Source organism: Asterias rubens, chromosome 7 (assembly GCF_902459465.1).
Source record: "Asterias rubens chromosome 7, eAstRub1.3, whole genome shotgun sequence".
Classification (NCBI taxonomy): domain Eukaryota; kingdom Metazoa; phylum Echinodermata; class Asteroidea; order Forcipulatida; family Asteriidae; genus Asterias; species Asterias rubens.
In genome coordinates this window covers 17422730-17440558 of record NC_047068.1, presented here as the reverse complement: position 1 = coordinate 17440558, position 17829 = coordinate 17422730, and the positions used below count along the sequence as shown (strand labels likewise).

General features: G+C 38.7%; 1 protein-coding gene across 1 annotated transcript in view; it reads right to left on the bottom strand.

The window, feature by feature from the left end:
• Positions 1 to 606: 606 nt before the first annotated feature.
• LOC117292168 (multidrug resistance-associated protein 1-like) overlaps positions 607 to 17829 on the bottom strand; it is a 33870-nt gene continuing 16647 nt past the window's right edge. Inside the window, exons 11-30 of the mRNA XM_033774107.1 lie at positions 16605 to 16808; positions 15364 to 15510; positions 14775 to 14859; positions 14325 to 14391; positions 13245 to 13371; positions 12550 to 12726; positions 11934 to 12101; positions 10537 to 10720; positions 9750 to 9792; positions 9052 to 9211; positions 8217 to 8430; positions 7436 to 7746; positions 6783 to 6982; positions 5761 to 5887; positions 4983 to 5084; positions 4333 to 4479; positions 3267 to 3425; positions 2970 to 3136; positions 2219 to 2413; positions 607 to 1573 (exon numbers count right to left, since the gene is read on the bottom strand). Coding sequence (XP_033629998.1) covers positions 1465 to 1573; positions 2219 to 2413; positions 2970 to 3136; positions 3267 to 3425; positions 4333 to 4479; positions 4983 to 5084; positions 5761 to 5887; positions 6783 to 6982; positions 7436 to 7746; positions 8217 to 8430; positions 9052 to 9211; positions 9750 to 9792; positions 10537 to 10720; positions 11934 to 12101; positions 12550 to 12726; positions 13245 to 13371; positions 14325 to 14391; positions 14775 to 14859; positions 15364 to 15510; positions 16605 to 16808 — 3093 coding nt within the window. The 3' untranslated portion in view covers positions 607 to 1464. The remainder of the gene's footprint in view (positions 1574 to 2218; positions 2414 to 2969; positions 3137 to 3266; positions 3426 to 4332; positions 4480 to 4982; positions 5085 to 5760; positions 5888 to 6782; positions 6983 to 7435; positions 7747 to 8216; positions 8431 to 9051; positions 9212 to 9749; positions 9793 to 10536; positions 10721 to 11933; positions 12102 to 12549; positions 12727 to 13244; positions 13372 to 14324; positions 14392 to 14774; positions 14860 to 15363; positions 15511 to 16604; positions 16809 to 17829) is intronic.

The window sequence follows — 17829 nt, the reverse complement described above, 5'->3', positions numbered from 1 at the left end:
ATTATAGAAAACCACGACTGCCACATGAACTTCCACCAAGGTCATTCAAAGGTCATAAATGTTCTTCCAGCTTTTCGGTGATATCTCATAAAAGCTACCCCCTTTTAAAAAGAAATTTCCACAGTTTAGTCTTATTGTATACATCTACATTTATTAGGGATTACAACAATAAAACACTTAACAAATCCCCATACCTTCTGGAATTCTGGCAACACACCACATAACACTTTTTCTCTTTCAGGTGTTATATACTGGTAGCTTCTTCTTCATGAATTCCTGCTTCCTAATCCTCTATTAAGGCACTGGACACTATTGGTAATTACTCAAAATCAGTTGATAGCCTAAAAACTTACTTCATGTACTTGGTAACGAGCAAAGGAGAGCTGTTGATAGTATAAAACATTGTGAGGAAACTCCCTCTGAAGTAACGTAGTTTTTGAGAAAGAAGTGATTTCTAAAATATTATAAATAATTAAGAGACCTCAGCTGAGGTCTCGAATTCAAGGCATCTGAGAGCACAGAACTTGTGCGACAAGGGTGTTTTTTCTTCCAATATTATCTCGCAACTTCAAAGACCAATTGAGTCAAAAATTTCACTGATTGTTGTATTATGCATATGTTGAGATACACCAAGTGGGAAGACTGGTCTTTGACAATTACCAAAGGTGTCCAGTGTCTTTATGCTTAATCCTCATTAAGCTTCATCTCATATTTTGGCACATGGGGTTTCATGCAGAAATGCATAGAGCTGTATAGAGTAGAGCAATAACCCTAAATGCACATGCACACATTTCTGAAGCATCGTGGATGCAGATATGCCTTAGGCTTGTGGAACAAATTTATTTTTCAGGGAACTTTCATTTGTGTTGAAACTTTAGCAAATACATTGTAAAAAAAAAACAAGTTTCAGTTGTGTGCATTTCAAGTTTGCACTAAACCATTTCAAACATACTCTAGCACATAGAAAAGAATTATTAAAAAGCCAAACAATAGTTGAACATGTCTGTCAATTTCAGTTAACATAAGTACATATGCAAATTAATCTTCAAACAAACTTGACACATAGCGTAACATGGCAAGCTAGAAGGCAACACTCCGGGTGTGATTTGGGCAGTTTTTATTATAAGTTATCACACAAGCGCATGTGGAAGACGTAAGAATATAGCGCCTAGGCGTCCCATATCCAACAAGGCCGAAGCACAGTTACAACACACAATACGCAGGCTGTGATATGGGCAGTGCAATATACAATAAATTAATATCACACTCCGTGTTGGTATGGATCGACCAATCAAAATCAAAGATTCAAGCATGCTTGAAGATAAAAGTTAATTCCACACTTCTTGTTGCTGTAGGTCAACAATCAGTTTCAAGGATTCCAGTTTACGTGAAGATGATATTAAAGAATTTTGATACAGGTCTTCTACAGTTACTTTCATGTAGGATACATATTTATGATTGGCTTCAGACCAGTCCTGCATCCTTTGCCATTGTGTAGAAGATGCCTCCTCGTTCAATCAGCTCACTGGGCGTGTCAAACTCTGCCACCTCACCCGCATCCAGGACCAGGATTCTGTTATTTTTAAACGAATTTTGAAATATCAAGTTACGAACCACATGGATAAATGATTGGGTAACTTTAAATAACATTCATAAATACCTCAGACAGTTTTGCTGATGGGGTTCGGCAAAGAAAAATTTACTTGTGCGAGATTTGGACCAACAAGTTGCATCCCCTAAAGGTGATCCCCTGGCTGCCGCTACCCAGGTTGTGTCAGAAACATGGGCGTTATCCTAATTTTACATTCGGCTGCACCTAGAAGCTTTACTACATGTAGTAACAGTTACTTCTCGACTTTTGACTATGTCTGCTTCTTTTCCCTACGACAGCGAGGCTCAGAGACAAGAGGCCAGTTCTGCAATAGCACAGCTTGCCATGGGGAACATATACCTTGAACAGTTTCAAAATTCCAATGAAGTGCAATTTAACATTTCTAAGCGCAATAACTTAACATTTCTAAGCACCGGGCAATCTTGGCGGTCTAGTTGGTAAGACACTGCTCTAGAATTGCAAAGGTCGTGGGTTTGAATCCCACTCGTGTTATATGCCTGTGGATTTTCTCACAGCACTCGGGAAAGTACAGAGGATACAGTTTTATGCATACATGTACATCGGTGTATAAGGGTAAAACCAAAATAAATAGAGAATTGTGATTACCTGGAGCTGTCCATGATGGTGTTGAGTCTATGTGCAATGGTGATGACTGTACAATCTTCAAACTCAGTACGAATCGTTGCTTGGATCAAGTCATCCGTCTCTAGATCCACTGCAGCTGTGGCTTCATCCAGGACTAGAATCTTGGTTTTACGGAGCAGAGCACGAGCAAGACAGATCAACTGACGCTGACCAAGACTACAAAACATGATCAACAAAACAAGTTTATGAATTGGACTGACCAATGTAAATTTTCCATTTTTGAATTGAATTGAATTGAGCTACAAGCATTTCAATTCAATGACCAATCAAATTTGATTGTCTCACCTTGATAGATTACGCCCTTCTCGAAGGGCCTTCTCACAGAAGGCAACTTTTATAAGCAACCAACTACAGTGTACATATGCAAAAAATACCACTTTGGGAGCACTTGAGTAAATTTTCAAACAATGTCTTACAATCCCAAGAAAAATATGCAAACTTTCAAATGTGAACGGCTGTTCTTCTTGGAGATTGTCTGGAACTGATTGCCTGTAAACTGCCCGAAAAATAATCCGTCAAGATTTTCAGCGATAGTTCTCAAAAGCACTACCACCTTTAGAAACTTTCATTAGTTAGTTTTGATGTTTGTATACATCTCTATTTATATAGGATTAAAACCTTTTGAGCAGTTCCAAAAACCAAATGTATACTTTGTCGTTAAGCAGCTATGTGAAATTTGGACCTGCCCACCAGAAAAGAATTTGTTCAGTACCTGAGATTTTCTCCTCCTTCTGTGCATTTAAAATCCAATTTCTCCGCCAACTCGGAAACAAATGAGTTCAGATGAGAGTGTCGCAAAACATCCCACAATGCATCATCGGAATACTGGTCTAAGGGGTCAAGGTTCATACGCAGGGTACCGGCAAACAACACTGGGTCCTGTAAATGAAATACAATCAACAAGTTGTTCAGGAATATGTAGTTTGGATTTGGATAATACACTCTCAATGCTCTTATTAGAGTCAAATGACAAGATCATAACAACACCAGTAGGTGGTCCTTATCTCACCTGAGGAATGATGGTGATTCGTGATCTAAGATCTTGGAGTCCAATGGTTGAGATATCCACATCATCAATTTTGATGGAGCCTCCTGCCGCCTCTAAGACACGGAAGAGGGCCAGAGAAAGAGAAGTCTTCCCAGCTCCTGTCCGTCCCACAATCCCAAGCTGAAACAAGTAGGTAATAGAGAGCAGTTAATCAGTTGAAGAAACATGGTTCGGAAATGCGAGTAAAAAGTTTATAAAATAAGGGGCATCAGCCACTCTCTCCACCCCTCCCCATTACCCTCCAGACCCCCAAATTTGTCTTCGTCGACCCAAATTGTTTACAAATTATCCACTCAGTTTCCTTTGTGGTTTAATACTTGATATTTGAAATGAAAATATCCTTAAGGTGATCCCTCTGCTGCCACTTGTATCTTAAAGCCATTATACACTTTCGATACAGAGAAGAAACAAAAGTTCCCAGATTTGACAAATAACTTACAGGGTTTACAGAAAGTAATGGTGAAAGACTTCTCTTGAAATATTATTCCATGAAATGCTTTACTTTTTGAAAAAAAACATTAAAACAATATCAATTCTCGATAGCGAGAATTACAAATTTATTTTAAACACATGTCATGACATGGCGAAACGTGCGGAAACAACGTGTGTTTTCCATTATTTTCTCCCGACTCTGTTGACCGATTGAGCCTAAATTTTCACAGGTTTGTTATTTGATATAGAAGTTGTGATACACGAAGTGTGGGCCTTTGGACCATACTGTTTACCGAAAGTGTCCAATGGCTTTAAACTTGGATGAGATCTTGAATTATACGACAGCTACAGATTGAATGGCTTTTGACTGGCGGACCACTAACCAAACGACTAATTACATGTAGCTCAGTTGGTTGAGTGTTGGCACGCTAATCTAAATGTTGCAGGCTCAAGTCCCACTCTTGTCAAGTTTTCTTTGTTCAACCCAAAACTATTGAAACAATTTTATCAGTTTGTTTCCCTGGTGGTTTATAACCCGATGAAAATAAAACCAATACAATTTCCTTTTAGAACCTCATCAATTGAAACATCTCACCTTCTCTGTGGGCGTAATGAAGCAGGATATATCCTTGAGTACAAGACTAAGATCGTCACGGTAACGTACACTGTAGTCACTTATCTCCACTTTCCCTGATTCAGGCCACTTCGTAGGAGGCCTTTTATTCTCTATAATTGCAGGGGCCTGAAATAGTATCAAAAATGGACACTAAATTCTAACTAGAACCAGCAGTATTCAATACTAAACTTATCATAATGCCTGTGCCCTTTATCATATGTAATATCTGGGTTTTAACTAGCTTGAACATCTGACGTCATACTTTGAGGCTCGTGAATTATGCCAGAGATCTGCCTTTAGAATACGTCCATAAGCATCTTTGACCTTGCATTCATTTGAAATGGAGATTCCCCGTCAAATCCTACATACATGTACATAAAACAAACGCACCCTGCTGCAAGCAGCAACCAAAAGTGCAGCTGCCAAACATCAACTCAGACCAATAAAAACACAAGTACGGAAGGCTTACATTTCTGCACATTTATCCAATGAAATCATTACATCCAATTAAATCACTGGTTCTGTAAAACCAATGCCTGTCTAAGTGAATCCACGATGGCTGTCCGACTGCCGACAACAAAATGAGGGTACCACAAAGTTCTGTCAGGCATCTGAAAAGTTCTAATTACCTCAGTAGGAGACGAACAATACTCCTCTACTCGTTCAACAGCAACAATATTGGTCTCTAAGTTACAGGTTGATCTCACCATCATTGTCATCAAACTTGAGATCTACAACCAATAACAATATAAAGTTGGTATTTATATAAAAAAAAAATCCATTCATTTGGTTGTAGAGTGCCATGGTCGATGGGTCTCATACAAGCCTCTGTTTTTTCTAGAGATATTTTCAAGGTAAATGTGCAACCAGTGAGTCCGACTGAGTTCCTCCTATCAGAATTTGAGCTTGAAACAGACTTTCTGCTTCTTCTCACCCATACACTCTTGATTTGCCAAGATGTAGAACAAGACCAAAATGTTTTTGAATCCCTCTCTCTATAAAACTACATTCCTTCGAAGGGAATTTTACGAATACAGAGTTTACATTGGGTGTTATGCCCGAGTAGTTTAGAGCATCAAATTAAATTTCTGGTGGATAAGTCATCGGAGTCTGGGTTCAAATCCCATTTATGACACCTGTGTCAATGAGCAAGAAGCTTGACTATAGTTGCTTCTTTTCACCCAGGGGTATAAATGGGTACCTGCAAGGGTAAAGTTAGATATAGAAAAAACCTTTGGAGCGCCACAGCAGCCCGGGGCTGTATTCTCCTCAGGGAGCTGAGAAAGATTAAAGGGATTTTATTGGCCCATTTACCAGGGCACTAATGTAAACTACATTGAGGTGTTAATGTGAAATACGCTACATGTATATAAGAACTAGTTATTATTAAACTATAATTTTACAAACCTCCAGTGCATAAGAGACCGACAGTCCCACAATGCCAGAGTTCAGACTGTCTCGACCAATCACAGCAAAGATCGCAGCAAAGAAGACGACCATACTCCCAAGAAATTCCAGTCGGATTGCAAGCCATCTACAAACATCAGTGAAATTACTCGAAGTTATAATCAGCATAATATATCACAGTGTGTGTGTCAACCAGCTGCAATCTTAGAGGTCAATGTAAAGTGACTATGGTAATGCACAGCTAAGTGGTGCTGGATACTCCTTAGCAATTACACAGAGGCCACGGCCTCAGACACCCCTGGCCTTGGTGCCCCTTCAAAAGTTTCCATGGAAGTGCCCTTTACAAAATGAAAATGGCCTTGCCCTCTCAAAAAGAATAAATCCTGGCCTGTGCCTGTGTATTTTTTCTTTTACAAAACTTAGGAAAGTTCCGAGTATACAGTTCTTAATACACATCGGTGGTATTAAGGGTTTTCCCTCCATTCTTCAATATAGACTGTTTTAAAGGCAGTGAACACTATTGGTAATTGTCAAAGACTAGCCTTCACAGTTGGTGTATCTCAACATAAGCATAAAATAACAAACCTGTGAAAATTTGAGCTCAATCGATCATCAAACTTGCGAGATAATAGTGGAAGGAAAAAACACCCTTGTCACACGAAGTTGTGTGTGTTTAGAGAAGAGATGTTGATGTTTAGATGGTTGATTTCGAGACCTCAAGTTCTAAATCTGAGGTCCCAAAATCAAATTCGTGGAAAATTACTTCTTTCTCAAAAACTATGGCACTTCAGAGGGAGCCGTTTCTCACAATGTTTTATACCATCAACCTCCCCCCATTTCTTGTCACCAAGAAAGGTTTTATGCTAATAATTATTTTGAGTAATTACCAATAGTGTCCACTGCCTTTAAGGGGAAAATAAATTCCTACCAGCTCCCCGAGTTCTTTCCACTTTAAATAATTTTTCTTCTTGTAGCCCTATAACAAAATAAAATCCTAAAGCTAGTTTGGAATGACAACAAACCTGTTAGACAAGATCTTGGGATAGTACACAATTTGATTATTATCGACAAGGCTCTGATTTTGAAGGATAAAGCGTGACGTCGCGCTGTAGGCTCGTATTGACGTAGCTCCCGTTATGGTCTCGGAGAAGTGTGAATAAATCGGTGAGCGTGTGACTGATTCAATCCGCTGTAGCTGACGGGATGTTGAGATGTAAAATCGCTGAAATATAAGAAGGCAGTCGTCAAAAATACTGGCAGATACATCTTTCCTTTCCTTTCATTTTCTATTTCCTTTCCTTTCTTTCCATTCCTTTCTTTTCCTTTCTTTGCATTGCCTTGCCTTTTTATTTTCCTTGCTTTCACTTTCTTTCACTTTCATTTACTTTCCTTTCTCCTTTCTGTGCCTTTCCTTTCCTATCCGTGCCTTTTTCCTTTCCTTGCTTTGCTTTTCTTTCCCTTTCCTTTGCTTTCTTTTTTCGTTTCTTTGCTTTGCTTTGCTTTCCTTGCCTTTCCGTTCATTTCCTTCCCTTACCTTTTCTTTCCTTGCCTGCCTTTCCTTTCCTTTCCTTTAATTTCCTTTCCTTGCCTTTCCTTTTCTCTCCTTGCCTGCCTTTCCTTTCCATGCCTTTCCATTCCTTTCCTTTCATTTCCTTTAATTTGGGCTTTGACATACCTGTAACAGAGCAAAGCCGATCAGTACCGGCACAATGACACTTCCAAAGATAGGCGTGCTCCACGTGATGACAATGAAGGTAGAAACAACCAGCATAATCATCCTCAAGAAGGTAGAGCAGGCGAACGGGATCGTCTCATCTATTGTGTAAGTGTCCTTACTGAAACGATTCAGAATGCGGCCGACTGGAGTCGTATCGAAGAACATCATGGGGGAATGCATCACGTTGGTCAGCAGCCGGAGGTAGATGATCCGAGAGGCTCGCAGCACACCCACTGCTAGTAACATGGAGGCTAGCAGAAGCAACAAACCTAGAATCAAAGACCAAATGAATCTTTCAAAAATGATGTTCATTGATGTTAAATTTGCATCAGCAATAAAGAATATTAATTTGCTTTTACCCTTACACCTATGTGTAAGCAAAAATATCACAGGCATATTCTTGAGAAGTGTCTTACCAACTAGACCACCGAGATTTCCCGGCAGAGGCAGTTTGAATCACATATTTTAGATGCGGGTACTACAACCATTTAATAGGTGTTGAATTTTTGTCAGGGTTAAAGAATATTAATTTGGTTTTATTCTTATTACACTCTACTGGATGTTAACATAATTTTTATGAAGCACTTTTTATGAAGCACCAAGCAAACTATTATAATACATGTACCTTTTGTGACTGGTATCCTGTAATTTCTGCTTAGCAGACAACTTCTAAGCAATATTGTCTGCTTAAACAGCTCTTTTTGTTCTTGTGACAGAGATTTGCTTCGAGAGAGCTTACCTTGTATGACAACCAGCACGCCGTAGACTGCTAGGTATCGGTTGCGTACGTCTCCAGGAGTTGTGCCGTTGACTAGCTCCTCGTTGCTCCAACGACTGAGCCAGACATTGACAAAGACTGCATCGATGTTGAATAGGGCATAGAGCAGGAAGATGATGAAGAACATGACCACGCCCAGAGAACGGATGTACATAGCGAAGATCTTGAGATTTGTCTTGAGATAAAAAAGGGTTGTCAAATGTGTGAGATTAAAAGAGAATCTGTGCTGCAGTCTACAATCACTTGGTGAAGTCTGGCTTGAAAGGCGAAATGTGGCTTTCCCATCTCACTCAGCTATGCATCTGTCAAATATGCATCTGATACGATGGATTGCTGTGTTCTTCCTTACATTTCTGTAGGAGCTTTTAAGTACGTGTTGAGAATTGACCCCCAGTGAGCTAGTGCACTGAACTCAAGTTATGGTGTTGTCAGAGTGGGTTTGGTGTTACCACTTGTGTCCTAGTAAGCAAGACATCTCACCTATATATGCTTTGTCCTTTGGTTGCAATGTTAAGCTGTAGGTCCCATGTGTTGTGTGCCCGTAATAAAAAAACAAACAAGTGCACTTATTGTTAATAGAAGGGGTTTCCAACATGGTTGGCTGCAGATTTCGTCATATCACATTGTAAACTCATACAAATTTGGGGTCTCATAATTTTAACATAGCTCTATATACCTATTATAAAAAAACATTGAACACCTTCTGATTTGCACATTGTGACAAATTGCTATATTAAAACTTCATATTATTATTAATTTACATATTATACATATTCATACTACAAATGCTCCTCACCATGCCTGTTTGTGAGGTTTCTTTCTGGATGAGGGTGTCTCCTTCCTTAGACATAGTGGTCTTTGCTGCATTTTGCTCTCGTTGTTTCCTCAGCCGATCCTTAGCGATCTTCCTCATCAGGGCCTCCTCTTCCTCATGAGACTTTACTGCAGTGGACGACCTTCACAGAGGAACATATCAGTTCAGACAGACATTGAAATTTGACTCCATAAAACGGCCGACCGTGTTAGTTTGTGACGCAAAAAGGAAAACCGTTCAATTTTGAGTTCTACTTTTAAAATATCTTTTTAACCATATATGCATTCTAACCATATACATTTCATAACAAACAGTTTCAAACGCTATTCAAAGACCAACTCGTCCGACCCAAGGCAGCAGGTTCCAATAAAGCACTTCACAATCCAAAGTTAGCAAGTACATTGATAGAAACAATACTTCTTAACGATAGTTGCTACAAGGGATGTGGCCAAAATAGGAAAACAAGAAGTGTGGTCACTTATAGTTTGGTTGAACAGCCAATGGGTAACAAATAACACAACAATTTGAAAGCGCGTTAATAAAAGAGCTATTCTTGTTATTTCTTTAAATTAATGTTTTGGCTATGTACTCTTTTGAAATTTTCATGAAGTATGGAAATAAATGTGGGTTTAAATTGAACTGAATTAAACAAAGCAATGAAAACAGATCAAATATCTTACTCAAGATCTCCTAGGCTGTTGAATGGTGCTGCATCTCCACTTCCTTCAAAGAAAAGAATCATTTAGAAGTTGAGAATGGTCATTTTAACAGCGAATTGTAGTCTGGACAACTTATCATGGACAAGATAGGGTACCAGTTAGAGACCCTATAGCGGTCAAAAGTAGCTTTGCATTCAAATGCTCATAGCGGCCACTTACTTAATAGCCCTACTGTGCTAGAAATATATCTCATTGATGAATTTTGCGTTACCCGTTTGTCTTTTTTCCACATTTTAGGTTTGTCTGTCTAGCCTGTCTTCTACAAGCCTTGGCTTAAGGCCCGGTCACACAGGCCCCGATAACGAGAACGATAAAAATGCACGCCCTCGATTGGTTGAAATGCTCCACTCAGAATACGCCCACACTCATTCAACCGATCGGGGGCGTGCATTTTTTCGTTCTCGTTTTTGTTTTCGTTATCGGGGCCTGTGTGACCGGGCCTTTAATCTGACAACCTCTTAATATTTTGTACATAAGTTTTATTATGAGAAGGGCAACGTATGAAACATATTTTGACTTTTGACGGAAAAGTTTACGGTAACACCATGTAATGAAAGTCTCTCAATGAGTTGGGGTGGTTCTGAAAATAACTGTAGGTTTCAACTGAACAACCTACTGACCAATTAAATTGAATTGAATTGTCCATTTTTACTCATTTAAAAAATTGAATTAGTTACAAATAATTAGCAGCAAACCTTACTCTATGATTAATTTGTAACAAACCAATAAAATCACAATCCAAGAGTACCTGGTGAATGGGCATCGCATTCTTCAGCCTGTGTGCTATAGATACGTAGAAACTCAGCAAAGGCCTTATCATGAGATAGGAGTTCAGTGTAGGAGCCAGCCTCTGTGATTTCTCCATTGACGATGACGATTATGTGATCCACTTGTGGCAGGTAGCCTATCCCATGAGTCACAAGGACACGGGTCTAAATCAGAAGGTAAGGGTGATTGAATAAATGTCGCTCATATAATAATAATAATAACAATAATAATAAAGGAAACTTATAATGCGCCATGTCTGTCACAGGTGACACTCTTGTCACTAGTGACACTCCTGGCACAGGAACCCTTACAAAGCTAACAACTAGGAACTAGTTAAACAAAACACAGAAGGTGAAGCAGCTGAATTAGAAGAGACGGCTTTTGGGTTGGTTCTTGAATGTGTTGAAGGAAGTCTACTTTCTCAATTGATGGGGAGTGAGTTCCAAAGGGAAGGACCCGACCGAGAGAAAGAACAGTTTCCCCAGGAGTGATGAGAGAGTTTATCGATCTCAACCTATTGCCATCCGATCTCAACCTATTGGCATCCGATCACAATCATTTGGCATCAGATCACGTATGGGTGTTTTTATGTCATAAACAAGACTGACTGTGAAAACAACTGGCCAAAGGATCAGGCTCAATTTCAAGGTCTAATCAGAAGGCAGGGGTGAATAGGTAAATATCACTCATATATCTTTGAGAGTTTACCGATCTCAACCTATTGGCATCCGGTCACAATCTTTTGGCATCCTTGCATGTGTGGGTGTTTTTATAAGTATTCATATATAAATAATGTAATTAATTTATTCATTAATTAATTGCCATAACAAATATACAAATTAATAATAATACCTAGCTCTTTTATAGCACATTTAAACCTTTTACATTTAGTACCCTGGTCATTTGGCCAATAATATTCCTGTAATCCTTCTCAGCTGCTGGAGTATACAGCCCGAGCTGCCGTGGTACTCCGTGGCTTTTCAAACATAATATCAACCTCTACCCTCGCAAGTACCCATTTATACCCATTTATACCCCGGGTGAATAACAAAGCCTGTTGCTCAAGAACACAACTGTCTAGACTCAACACTCAATGACTTAACCACCAGAACTTAGATTTGGTGTTCAAATCAGCCACTTGGCCACGACAACCAAATCATGCCAATAGACCTTATGCACATGACGTCATTTCAGTAGGGCGCCCTCACCTAGAGGTCAAAAGGAGGTTGTTCATTGGCCAATTCTGTGCGCCGCACGTACAAATCTGTGCGTTTCTATTGTTTCGTCACCGTTTTTCCACTAAGATGGCCGCTGGATGACGTCAATGCATAAGGTCTATTAACACAGAAGATTGATTGCACCAGATTTTAGACATACCTTATCCTTCAGGAGTCCCCTTGGTCCAATCACGTGATCAAAGATGTGTTTACCAACGTGAGAGTCCACTGCGCTGAGAGGGTCATCTAGGAGGTAGATGTCGGCGTTGTTGTAAACGGCTCGAGCCAAACTCACTCGCTGCTTCTGACCACCACTCAGGTTAATACCCTGGATTCAAACAAACGATTACTTTTTAACTTTATGTTGTATCAGCACAAAGGCAAGCGTTGATTTATAATGTCTTATATTATTGTTTAGATCACCAGTCTGCAAACTTGTTTGTGCTTCCCAGAATAAGATTACCAGCCAAACTGCTATGTCATGTTTACAATTTGTGACTGGTATCTTGCTCATTTCTGCTAAGCAAAACATTTCTCAGCAATATTTTCGCCTTAAGCAGCTCTATAAAATTGAGCCTGCAGGGCCAAATATCATGGAGCTGCTTAAAGCAAAAAATATTATTCACTTTGTAGATTGGTAATTTGGCTAGTTTCCTTATTCTGGTGAGCATAATTTTGTTGTGCTTAGCTAGTTTGTGTGCTTAAGCAGCTCTATGAAACTGGGCCCAGGTTACTCTACGAAGATTTTCTACGGCTGAAAATATTAGTTGAAATACCTTTTCTCCAATCTCGGTGAGATCTCCAGCTGGGAGCATGTCTAGATCAGCTGCCAGCGCGCAGGCCTCGATCACTCGCTGGTACTCTTCATCTTGCAATGGTGCTCCAAACATGACATTACTCCTGAGTGTAGCATTCTGGATCCAGGCTTGCTGAGGGACGTAAGCCACTGAACCCTGGTTGAATCCAAAGTGGAGAATTAAAACTATGTCTGATATAATTGCTTCACAGAATGAATCGATTTTGCAGAGGTGTTATCAATTTCCTTGATTAGATAACAATGTACAGAGAACGTATGCCTTAGATTTTTGAAACCACTTGGTTTGGTTGTTTTAATCCTACATGTACATGCATAAAAATGTAGATGTCGCAGTAAAAGTAACCTGTGAAAATGTCATTTCAAAAGGTGGTAGCAACATTTGAGATATGGACGAAAACCCAGAGCAGTTGAGCCCACACAAGAATAACAATTTCTTATTGGAATACACAATCTGGAAAAACAATAATGTTTCTTAAATTCAAATTTTTGAGGGATAAAAACTGATACAAATTATTTTTATAACCACATTACTTTTATACCCACATTACCAACATTCCTTCTAAGTGATATTATTCTCAAAGTGATTACAGAATATACACAAATCTTCTGAGCATTATAAACTATATTTTTAACTAATGAAAACTTTCATCTTACATTGATGGTGACTGATCCTTTGATCTTCTCCATGTCTCCCAGAATGGCAGAGAGTAGAGAGGATTTCCCGCATCCAACTTGTCCCACCACAGCCACCAAGGAACCAGGCTGAACGTTAACAGCAATGCTGCAAAGAGTCAATGTAATAATCGTTTTTTATAAAGCACTTTATACACCAAGTCTCAAAGCGCTTCCAACATTATTACCCCTGATCACTGGGCCTTTTTTATTCCTTAAACCATCTCAGCTCCCTAGGGAGTATACAGCCTGTGCTGCAAAGAGTAAATGATGGAAACATAGATTGGTAAACAAAAAAATATGGCCAAAATACCTACTAGATGAGAAGTAATGCAGCTGTTGAGCGTAAAAACTACTTTGAATCCCACCAGAGTAACATGCCTGTGATATTTTTTTCACAGGACTCGGGAAAGTACTGAGTATACAATAATAATAATAATAAGACATTTGTAAAGCGCCTAATGCAAAAGCCTCTAAGCGCATTAAAGAAACAATAAAATAAACAATTAGAGAAAGATACAAGATACAAATAGGCAAATTACAAAAAAGAAGCTTTAAACAAATGAGTTTTCAACAAGGACTTAAAACATTGTAAAGTATTAGCTTGGCGAATATGCACAGGAAGACTATTCCAAAGAAACGGTGTGGCGTAAGATGGTGTATGGGTAAAAACCAAAACAAAAAAAATAATATACTTTGATAATTGTTGTTTTTGTCATTTAAAAAAAATCACATTACAATCTGTGAAATGAAACCTGCATGATTTGTTTCTGGGAATTCTGAGTGTTGGTAGCTACTGTCACTCCCACTAAACTTGGTAACTTGAATGGACTCGACAAGCTTGTGAAAATACAGAGACAGTTTTCTATGATCCCATCTTTAAATTTTTGTTTGAAATTTTGTTCCAGAATATTTTACACATCAAGTAAAAAACCAAAGCAAAAGTCGCATGTCAATTCAGAGGTCGTAGGTTCTAGTCCCGTTCTAATCAGATTATTTTTGGTACTTATTGAAAGAAAAACCAAACAATAGAATGAACACAAAAACCGTACAAACACTCACTGCTTCAGAATCAGATTTTCATCTCTGGACCAAGCAAAATCTGCATCTTTAATGTTGATGGCACAATCTGTCAGAGCGGGAAAAATACTTTATGATGTTGAAATCGAACATAGGCTTATAATAATATAATTAATTTGACAGGCTAATCTTCTTTACTTGCAGCTGAGGAGTTGAGTTGTGAAGGATGTGGCTACAATGTTTAAGCTGCAAGCATGCAAGGGGATTTTAGGCAGCCAGCCAGCCCGTATTATGACCATGAAGCATGGCCAGAGATCGAAAGTGTTTAATTTTTTCAGGGATTTTGGTTCAAATCAATTCTCTATTGAGGTCAATTTTTTTTTCATTCAACTCCAAATTACCTGAAATATACCCAGTCAGTTTTCTCGTTATCTTTTCATAAATAAGTGTTCAACATTATAATAATCTTCAGTTTAGCACTCAAGAAGTTACCTATGTCAGAAGACCTCTCTACGTTATCCTTGTCTAGTTCACTCTTCTTCAAGAATTGTTCCAAGCGATTCACAGAGACTTGGGCCTACCGAGAAAATAAACAAAACAGAAGGAACAAATTTACATCAGGGTACAATTTACAAGATTTCTTTAAATGTTTGGTGTCTGGATCTATGATTTCAAAGTCCAAAAGTCTCTGTTCTGAACTTCGGGTTTCAGGTCTCATTCTTTTCTTGACCTTGTCATCATAGATCATGCTTAGTGGTTTGAGTTATTAAGAAATCTGCTCAAGAAGGTTGGTTCGAATCCCACTGAAGCATCACTTGAAAAACACTGAGCAAACAGTGCATACTACATAACAGTTGAGGGGTAAACCCACAAATAATAACCACTATAGTTACTGGATTTGAAACTTAAAATGGTTGGAGTATAATTAGGTGCGGTATGCGGTAGCACCATGTGTAAATCTCTTTTGAGCAGTTTTGGTTATAAAAAGAACGGGTTGTTGACAACTCAATATTTCGACCAGTATGAACACATTGTCTTTAGGTGCTCACACTTCAGTGAAATGTTAAAATCAGCTGTTTACCTGCATAGTGCGGGAGATCATACTCGGCAACATGGAGAAGGGAAACTTGAGAATGTTGAAGAGTGAGATGGAAACGAAGACCTTCTCTGCATCTAAGATGTTCTTCTCATTTGCAAGAACGTACACAGTGAAGCTTATTAGTGACACCTAACAGGTCCACAAAGGTGATATAAAAAAACACAAATTTTTTAAAAGCTTGATACTGGACATAAAACAAACCACCAGCGCAATGAACGGAAAGTGATTTCGTTAAAACTGCAAACCTGCCTACAGATATAGTTAAGATATATTAAGGACTTGATTTAATCTCACATGGAAACATATGAACCAATTAGAGAATCATACACTTAAAAACACTGGAGACTATTGGTAATTGTCAAAGACTAGTCTTCACAGTTGGTGTATCTCAACATATGTATAAAATAACAAACCTGAGCTCAAATTTGAGCTCAATCGGTCGTTGAAGTTGCGAGATAATAATGAAAGAAAAACACCCTTGTTACACGAAGTTGTGTGCTTTCTCATGCTTGATTTCGAGACCTCAAATTCTAAACTTGAGGTCTCGAAATCAAATTCGTGGAAAATTACTTCTTTCTCAAAAACTACGTTACTTCAGAGGGAGCTGTTTGTCACAATGTTTTATACTATCAACCTCTCCCCATTACTCGTTACCAAATAATTTTTTATGATGATCATTATTTTGAGTAATTACCAATAGTGTCCGCTGCCTTTAAAGGCAGGGTTATACATTGCTTTTTGTCAACGTGATGCTGATTTATAGACAAAATTATCAAGAAAGTGACATAAAAGTCACATGCGAAAGCTTCACCTCAATACACTGTCTACTTTCTGAGAAAACAGCAAAATATGTATTTTCATAACAGCATTAAATCCATCAAAATTTAGTGAGGTGACAGCATATCTGTCTACAGAATTTGTGAATGCACACCAACCCTTAGAAATCTGAGAAACAATTAATGCATGAATCATTTCTAAGATTGAAATGTTTCTTAGTGAATAATTATCAAATCCACATTCCAACAAGGAAATCCTGTCTCAAAATAGTTTACAATATCAACAGCTGCTGTTCTTTTCACCAATTTTTTTTTATGGTGATTAACTTTTGGAATATTACCCAATCTATGACCCTACCTTTAATTCTGATGATATTAAATGCAACAGTAATATCGCTGTTGCTTTAGGCATCTTTGAAATACGCAAACTTCCACTAAATGACTTACAACAAAGGGGGCGCTTGTCCAAATGAACGTCATAACAGCCTGGAGGTACGATGAGGTCCGTAGAATCTTGACTTCCCTGTTGCGTATGTCCATGACCTTCTGCTGGAAGGAAGTCTCCCAGGCGTACAGCTTCAGCACCTTGATGCCGTTCAGGACCTCATTCATGAGTTTTAAGCGGGCATCTTTTGCCTTCATCTGCTGGGCCTGGTGAGTGTGTGAAATAGAACAGAATGAGCACGTGTTGTTTCCTTGATTGATGGATGCAAGTAAGTAGCCTAGAGGACATCATTTTGGAAGACTTATTTTGGTTTAAAGGAACATGTTGCCCTGGATCGGTCGAGTTGGTCTTTGAAAAGCGTTTTTAACCAGTTGTTATAAAATGCTAGAAAGATGTTGTAAAAGCAGAATACAATGATCGACACAAAAATGCCTCGAATTTGCACCAGTTTCCTTTTACCTCGTCGACTAAAAGCCCGGTCACACAGGCCCCGATAACAAGAACGAAAACGAGAACGATAAAAATGCACGCTCGCGATTGGTTGAATTGCTCCACGCAGAATACGCCCACGCTCATTCAAACAATCGAGGGCGTGCATTTTTATCGTTATCGTTATCGGGGCCTGTGTGACCGGGCCTTTACACAGTCGGCCGTTTATGGGAGTCAAAGTTTCGACTCCCATAAATGGCTGACCGTGTTAGCTGACCATGCAATTTCGAATTTGCAAATTTGTTTGGATTATTGTATCCTACTATTAAAACATCTTTCTAACCATATGCATTTTATATCAAAGGGTTACAAACACTTTTTAAAGACCAACTCGACCGATCCAGGGCAACGTGTTCCTTTAAGAATAAGCCAGCTGTGGGAGTCATTGCTGAGAAGAAAACACTTATAAATAGTACTTCTGACAGTTCTGAGTGCATTCTGCTGCTGGCAATGGTGCATTTTATGCACATGCCCCTACCTTATGAGCTGTCTCCTCGTCAAATCTATTCTGAACAGTCACTAGAAAATTTCAAGAATCATTTCAAAACTTTCCAATTCAATGGTTGTTGGTCCAACTGCCTTTCCCATATTTTGCACCTTTATTTTTTTGGTCTCACTTCATGTAGAATACATTAGATAGCATTTATTGATAATATTTTTAAAATATGGAAATTCAATTTCCACTGGCAATGAACAACAAACTTATACAGATTGAACAGTATGTAGGCATTAAGGACA